General features: G+C 44.9%; 1 protein-coding gene across 1 annotated transcript; it reads right to left on the reverse strand.

Annotated features, from left to right (window-relative positions):
* Positions 1-1981: 1981 nt before the first annotated feature.
* Positions 1982-4034, reverse strand: LOC105449082 (uncharacterized protein K02A2.6-like). The gene is made up of 2 exons (XM_011688078.1): positions 3768-4034; positions 1982-3667 (listed from the first exon to the last, which is right to left on the reverse strand). The coding sequence occupies exons 1-2, from the start codon at positions 4032-4034 to the stop codon at positions 1982-1984; spliced, it is 1953 nt and encodes a 650-aa protein (XP_011686380.1).
* Positions 4035-8527: the final 4493 nt, after the last annotated feature.

Here is an 8527-nt window from a genome sequence, read left to right on the forward strand (position 1 = left end):
GAGTTTCTTAATCAGTTTACCAAAGATTGTGAACAGAACGATCTTCGAATCGTAAAATTATTTTAGAAAATTTTCTTTCGTAATAAAAATATGTGCGCGAAATTCCAAAATGCCAAATGCTGCCATATTCAATCTTGTAGTTTAAAAAGTAAAATATAAAGGAAATACTCATTGTATGTAATAACTCTATTTCATTAATAAATATTTTGTATCTTTATTCCCTAGTTTATTTCTTTCTCGCCTTTTCACGTCCTAAAATTTCCCGTCCCTTACTCTACATCGTATAAATATCTCTCTTTCTTTGACGTCATCCGCGAACCTGCACGTTTCTGTTTTTCCTTCCTGTCGCACCCCCACTTTCTCTACGAACGATATTATGCGTCATTAGCTCGTCGTCGCCGAGCACATACGAAAAAAAAATCGAGAAACGGTCAGGAGGCGAGGGATGATTCGAGAGAAGCACATGCGTCGAAATTTTTTCAGATAATCAACTGACTTTTCCTCACGCCGTTTTGTCGGCTTTCCACCACCTTCCCTACTTTACAGCTCTTTTTCATTTTTTCGAAAACTCCTTTTCCTTCCCCCGGGTTGCTACAATCACTCGTGCCACCGGGAACTATGGCTCTGGGCAATCAGCTTCTTGGATCGCAGCTACCGCTCCGCCCAATCAAATTGTCTTGTTTATCGTCTAACTCCACCCTCCCCCCATGCGATAGCCAATCACAGTCTGTAAAAGCGTCTGGTCCAAATTCTCTTGGAACCGGGGACCCCAAAGAGGGGCATGGAGGGGACATTTTTTGCCGGCGCCGGGGTGGCGTAGTGGGGGTTTGTTTTGATGGGCCATAGTACCCCTATTACTACTATCTTTTAAGGCTATCCACGAATCGATCCAATTTTTGATATCTTCATATGATGTGAAATGCTGCTCAGACAGGCCATGCGTCATCGATTGAAACAAGTAGTAATCAGAAAGAGCAATGTCTGGTGAATACGGCGAGTAAGGTAAAACTTCCCAATTGAGAGTTTCCAAGAAGGTTTTGACCAGCGCCGCAACTGTGGACGAGCATTATCATGCAGAAGAATAATTTTGTCGTGTCTGGAATAGTAATGGGCGCGTTTTTCCTTGAGTGCTCGGCTCAATCTCATCGTGTTCGGTAGAGAGCCCCAGTAATGGTTTCGTTCGGTTTGAGCAACTCATAATACACGACACTAAGCTGATCCCACCAAATGCTCAACCTGAGTTTTTTTCCATGAATATTTGTTCTTAAACTTTTGAAACCACTCACGGCAACTTTTCTCACTTAAGGCAGTCTCACCATATGCTTCTACAAGCAGTCGATGCGCTTCAGCTGTAGATTTCTTCAAATTAAAGAAGTAAATCAAAAGTTGCCGCAAATGACGCTTATTCAACTCAAAACTCGACATTTTCGTACAAAAAAAAAATATAATGCTGATACAAAATCGCTAATATTTCAAGGTTATGTTGTTAACAGATGTCCAACCCAGTGTTGCCAGATCCCTGAACGAGCTTTTCTGGAATCCCTTGCCAAAAAATCTGTAGATGTCTGTAAATGAAATATCTACAGATGTCACTACTTAATGTACGTTAGGCATCGTAAATGCCGATGTTATGGTCGTTGTATGGGTAAGATAAAGAAAACGTAAAGGATTCACTCACTGGTATAATTCTATAATATTCTTTATATAATATTTCTCTTAATACAGCGCATCTATCTCGCTCCATGTTCATACGCGAAGTACCTTCTTTTGTCTATCCTCGACCTATCGATTCTCTCGACTATCGTGGTATCTATATATCGCGCCGCATATAACATCCTCCCTTCTTTAGAGAAGTCTACTATATTCTTTTAATATGACTAACATAAACTTATTAACTGAAAGAAACATCCTTGATTTCTGAACTGACTTGAAACTTAAACTATCTTTAAAACAACTCTGTACTAATAGGATCAACATAAGCTTAAAATTTTTGTATATTTGAATGAGTCATATCTATCTGGCATGTATACTTGAATGGGTCATATCTATCTGGCAACTTTCTAACTCTACCCGATCTACGTGGCACCTGTGCCTCAACCGGACCCTGCGCTTGACCGTGCGCCTGTGCTCGCGATGCTACAGCTAAACTATCAGAAGACGATCCTCCTGGTACTCTTCTCGGTGCTGCCGATTGCACTCTAGTCGGTGAACTGGCTGTACGTGGCTGTACTGGCTCCCTAACAAACTGTTCGTAATCCGTAGTGTCTTCTTCTTCTTTCTGTATTGGCACCAGGAACGCTCTGTTCCTGCGGATGACCCCGGCCGCCACTTTGACGTCGTACGATCTCGGTTCCTTGCGACGGTTTATTATCTTGCCGCGCTCCTTCCGATCCGTGACCCATACTGACTGCCCCGGCTGAAGCTCGGCTAATTTCTGTGCTCGATGTCTTTTATCGAACACTTGTTTACCCTTGACGCGCTTTTCATCTATTTGTCTTTTGTGCTCCTTTAAGTAAGGCCAAATAGGTTGCAATTTATCCTCCGCTACCGGGATATTAGAACGTATTCTTCGTCCCATTAACAACTCCGCTGGACTAAAACCCGTCTCCAAAGATGTTGCTCTGTATACTAACAATCCTCGGTCCACATCTTCTTCTTTCGTCAGCAACGATTTGGCAATCTTTACCGCTGCTTCAACTTGTCCGTTGCTGCGTGAATGGTACGGACTACTTGTTACCACCTTGAAGTGCCAGTCCTTTGCAAATTGCTTGAACTCTTCACGATATTGGGGTCCATTGTTCGCTCTGACAATTTCTGGTACTCCATATCTTGCAAAAATCTTTTTCGCCACCGTTTTGACTGTTGCCGCTGACGTGTCTCGCAACTCTGCTATCTCGAAGTACCTGAAAAAATAATCTACAAAGATAACGTAGTTTTTGCTTTTGTGTTGGAACAGGTCTGTTCCCATGATTTGCCATGGACGTTCCGACATCTGTGTTGGCATTAGCGGTTCCACTATTTGCGGCCTGTTTTCTATACATTTTTCGCATTGGGACACTAGGTTCTTGATGTCGACACTAATGCCCAGCCACCAAATAACTTCTTTTGCCCGATCTGTACATCGGATTATGCCCAGATGCCCTGTATGTAGTCGGTCTAGCATTTTCTTCCTCAGTGGTCCTGCTGGAATGTATGCTCTTGTTCCATACACTAAAATGTCCTTTAGTTCAGACAAGTCTCCTCTATGCTCAAAGAATCTTCGCACTTCCATTTTCACATTTGCCTTATAGGTCGGCCATCCTTCGCGTACGTACGGCCGAAGTATGCTCGTTGTAATATCGTTTTGCTGTGTCTCTGCGACCTCCTGCAGAAGTGCGTCTCCAATTAGTGTCGCGACTTCTACCGCTTGCACATATAATTGCATGTTTTCATTTAATAATATATCCGAATCATCGAGACCATGTTTCTGAGGAGCGCACGATAATGTATCTGCTAAAAATAATTCTTGTCCCGAAACGTGTTTGATTTCATATTTAAATCGCATGAGTCTCATACGGAAACGTTGTAAATGTGCTGATAGCTCGCACAAAAGTTTGTTTCCCAATAAAACTACTAACGGCTTGTGATCAGTTAATAAGGTTATTTCTGCTCCTATGCCAGATGTAATCTGCAAATTTCTCACACGCCCATGTAAGAGCTAACGCCTCTTTCTCGATTTGAGCATACCTTTTTTCTGTTTTCGTTAATTCTCGCGACGCGTAACTGACTAGATGCCACCTATCTTCGTGCTTTTGTTCTAGCATTGCTCCCAGCCCGTAGCTTGACAAGTCGGCTGAAATACGGATTTTCCTTGCAGGATCATAAAATTTCGAAGTAGGTGCTTCTGTCAGCATTTCTTTTATTTTCTTAAATGCTTGGTCGTGAACCGCCGTCCACTTGAATTCATAATTTTTCTTCAACATCTCTCTTAGAGGTTGAGTAACATCCGCCAAATGGTCCAAAAATTTTAAGTGATAATGCCCAATAATCTTCATAATTCTATCACAGACTGCGGCCTTTCTAATTCTTTTACCGCTCTTATTTTATCTGGATCGGGCTGTACTCCTTTGTCCGCTGATATTATATGGCCTAAGAACTTCACGCTAGAAGTCCTGAATACGCATTTATCCTTGTTTAATGTGATGCCATTTTTCTGAAGTCTTCTTAACACGATTTCCAATCTTCTATCATGCTCTGCTTTCGTCGCTCCAAAAACGAGTATATCATCCATTAAGTTGCACACTCCTTCAGCCCCTTCTAAAATGGCGCTCATCTGCTTTTGGAAATGTTCACCTGCCGATGACAATCCCATTGGTAATCTATTAAAACAAAATCGGCCGAATAGAGTTATGAACGTTGTTAGTTTTTTTGACTTCTCATCTAACTTGATTTAGTAATATCCCATACGCGCATCTAATTTTGAAAATACTGTCGTTCCTGCGAGCTGTGCCAATGTTTTTTCAACCGCTGGCAGCATATGCTTTTCTCTTTGGACGCTTTTATTAAGCTGCGTGTAATCCACGCATATCCGGACGTCACCATTGGGTTTTGGTACGACAACCATCCCCGCACGCCATTACGTTGGCTCATCTATTAGGCTAATGACACCTTTATTTTTCATAGTTTTTAATGCGCGCCGCACCCCCTCTCAAAAAGGAATTGCTACTCTTCTTGGCGTTGACACTGCGTATGGCTTTGCGCCGATCTTCAAACGTAACGTATATGGACGGGACAAGCATTCTAATCCACAAAATAGCTCCGGATATCTGTCTTCCGGTCGCTCCGTCACCGTGTTTATATATGTTTATTTATGGTGTGACGTGACGTCCCTTTTTGGACCGTCCGTCACAAGGGATCTACGGACCGCGGGCGGTAGTCTTGTGTCCTGCGTCCTTCCGATTTTCGGAGGCGGACGCGTGGCGCGGGCCGCGGGACCACATTTGCGTGGCTCCAGCCGCCCGAATACCGAATACCGTTTATTATCATTCTTAGTTTCCGTAGCGATCTCGATTGTTTATTATATCGTATCGGCGGCTCCCGAAGAACTTGTAGGATTTTCCCCGTCTCACCGACACCGCAGCGACCACGAGAAGAGGACCACGAGGGCGGAGAAGACACCACCGAGGAAACAGCATGCACAGGTCATATCATTAGTCCGCGTTCCTCTCCTTAATTTGAGAACAATTAAGCCCCCGAGCTTTCTTTCAAATTCCGGTGCAAGCTAGCTAAGGCGAGGATAAAAGGGATGGCCACTCTACGTCCCAGATCGGGCGAGAGACCCCGCAATCGGAGACATAACAGGGCGCTCCAAGAATAAGACCTGCCGCCAGGCACGGCCCCTGACAAGGAAGAGATCCCTAGGACCAGCCACCTGAGCGTGCCACAACGGGAGCGTACCTGGAGGTACTGCCGACAGAAGGACGTCGCCTATATTTTAAATGTCGCGCGCGGGGACGCAGGACCCGCGGCGCTACGCACCCCACGCGATTCGTGGAGATCGCGAACTTGCACGCCCGCCAATTATGGGCGCATACGGATGTACCACGTGGGCCAACCGGCCCGGCGAGATCACGGAAGCAGCGGCACTTGGCACTTGTGCTGTGGTCGTTGGATTGGAAGGACGCAGAACGAGGTTGCGATTACGAACTATATTCCGCCGAAATTCAGCAGAAGTCGAGGCGAGCTACCGTTCCCGTGACGAGGAGTTTTCGGTGAGACGAGCGCACTTGTGTAAAGCCGCCGATTTTCTTGTGTCAGACGGGCCGCAAGGAACACGCGTTCTTAGCTATCGTTTTCGTTTTGTGACTCGGCTGTAGCCGAGAAGGATTCTCTGAGTTTCAGTGCCCCGTCTGACCTCGTGTATCGAGATTTTTGCAGGACCGTCACGCCCACCGAGCGCCACAGCCAAGTCAGTTATTGTATTGTATTGTTTCCGTCATTGTGCGTGTGTGATAATTCGCGTTTCCGAAAAGGCCCTACGCCACTGGTACGGAATTTCAGGGAATTTCCGGGATCACGAGATCCCGCGGGACATATTCATCACTTAGTTTCGATTTCGCGTGTGTCGATCACGCTTGCCCGTGTACGCCGAGCGTTTCGCGCCGGCGTATTAGCGAATATCACGCCCGCACTGCATGATTTCCGATTTCGCATGTCACGCGGATGCGAGGGGTATGTAATTGGCGAGTCGTACCACCGAAGAAAAATAACTCTTGATTTTTCCGTTTCCCGAGATACGATCCTGTCGTACGATTGTAGCGTTCGCGAATTACGAGTCTTCGTCGATTTTGTGCAAGCAGCATTGCTTCGCGTATCTAATGTTTCCGTCTCTTGTCGTGTACTATTCGTATTTTCATTTGTAATACTCGTTCGCTAAATATAATTGTTATTTTTATTGTTAATAATCACTGCTATTTCTTTCAGCTTATTCTCGCTCCCCGAACCTTGACCGTTTTTCCCTCGAGCCACCCCATCTACCATTACCGTAGCTGAGAGGTTATCGCCGTCCTTGTCCGACCGTCGTACCGAATTCGCGTCTGATCGCGTGATTAAATAATTTCTTATTGAGTCTTTAGATTTCCGAACAGCGAAACTTTTAATTAGAGAGGCACTCTCTATAACGTGCCTGGCGCCCAATTCTTGTTCCCGTTTCCGAAAGGCGAGATGCCTGAGTTACGATTAATCGCGCGTTAGACTCAGTTTTACCGTTTTCGCGGAATCGAGTTCGTCGGACGAGAGACGAAATTGTCCCGCCCTCGTGAGGACGTGGTCACAATGGTTATCCACTTAAAGATTCCTAACCGTTCGATGGCTGTTCGACTAAGAAGTGGTTCTCTTACCCCGGGCACCACATATATTTTTTCCTTACAACGTTGACCTTCGCGTTCCATGGTAGTGTGGATCATTCCACTGACCGGAATGCTAAGGTTGCCCACAGCGCGCAAACAATTCGGTTCCTTGATTTGCACTGGAATTTTATTGAAATATTTCTCTTGCAACTCTTGTCCGATGATAGATACATCAGCTCATGTATCGACCTTGAAATCAATTGGTATCTTGTTAACGTTGACCGTCGTTCTCCATGGAGGAATAATGTCGACCGCTGCCGCGTTGATACTGACTTGATCCGCGAAAACCGCATCCGCTGCTGAATACGCGTTATCTTTAAATAATTCTTCTTTGTTGACTTCGCTTATTTTTTTACTTCTACATGCCGCTTCCCAGTGGCCCTTCTTCTTGCACTTTTTGCAATCTGATAACCTAGCCGGGCAAACTGAAAATGCATGTTGCGGAACGCACCCGCATCTATCGTACTTCTTTAACATTGAGTTTACATTTGTTCGTCCTCCTTGTAGTTTTTTGAACGATGTCTTACCTTGTTGATTCGTTTTCTGTCGGTATATGCGGCCAACCTCTGTTCCGCCTGGCGCTGAGACATCTGCGCCTCTTACCACGGCCTGTTGTCGTTTAACTTCGTCTGCCTGACGAGCTTTCGTGATGGCTTTCTCGAGCGTTAAGTCTGCTAGAAGCTGCATAGTTTCCGATAACTTTGTATTTCGTACGCCGACAACGATACAATCCCTGAATAGTTCCTCATAATTCGCTAAAGTTACATGATTCCGCTAATCTGAACAAATCAGCAATAAATTCATCGACTGTTTCGTTAGTATCTTGTTTTCGCTGATTAAACCGAGCGCGCTCGTAAATTATATTCGTTTTCTCTCCGAAATGAGCTTTAAATTTAGCGATGACTGTCGCATAGTTTTTTGAGTCTTCATTACTTAACTTAAACGACAACAGAATATCATCCGCTCTTTCCCCCATGGTATAGATTAATAGATTTACTTGATCTTCTTCTGGCCGAGTCGCGAGGCCCGCTGCTCGGCGATACCTTTCCCACCGCTGTGCCCAGCGGCTCCAATCCTCCGCCCGGAATGAAAATGGCTTTGGGGGTTCCAGTTGCGGTAGTACTATAGTTTTCTACTCGTCCGACATGGCAATCCTCTTTTTCTTTTCTTGAACCTTCGTAGCCCCTTTTCTTACGTAACTTCAATTTTATCAATGTTGCGGCCCAACACCATATACCTCCTCGTTCCGCGCGGTTCACGCTGCCACCATGTTATGGTCGTTGTATGGGTAAGATAAGGAAAACGTAAAGGAATCATTCACTGGTATAATTCTATAATACTCTTTATATAATATTTCTCTTAATACAGCACGTCTATCTCGCTCCATGTCCATACGCGAAGTACCTTCTTTTGTCTATCCTCGACCTCGACCTATCGATTCTCTCGACTATAGCAGTATCTATATATCGCGCCGCATATAACAATCGAGGTAACTAGATGTAACTAGATACATATCAGCAGAGAGGATCCTGAGAGCGGCCATGCCCGCGATTTAGCTGTAACCAGAGATTGAGCTGGTTTCAGCGCCTCTATGTCCACAAAACGTGGACATTGAACTACATAACCAATGTCCACGAAAT

The sequence above is a fragment of the Wasmannia auropunctata genome, unplaced genomic scaffold, assembly GCF_000956235.1.
Source record: "Wasmannia auropunctata unplaced genomic scaffold, wasmannia.A_1.0 LD336078.1, whole genome shotgun sequence".
In the NCBI taxonomy this organism is placed as follows: domain Eukaryota; kingdom Metazoa; phylum Arthropoda; class Insecta; order Hymenoptera; family Formicidae; genus Wasmannia; species Wasmannia auropunctata.

Coding starts and splice junctions, on each gene's coding strand:
- LOC105449082 (XM_011688078.1), bottom strand. CDS start 4,034: ATGAAGATTATTGGGCATTATCACTTAAAATTTTTGGACCATTTGGCG. Junction 3,668..3,767: donor ACGAAGATAGGTGGCATCTA/GTCAGTTACGCG, acceptor AGAAATTTGCAG/ATTACATCTGGCATAGGAGC.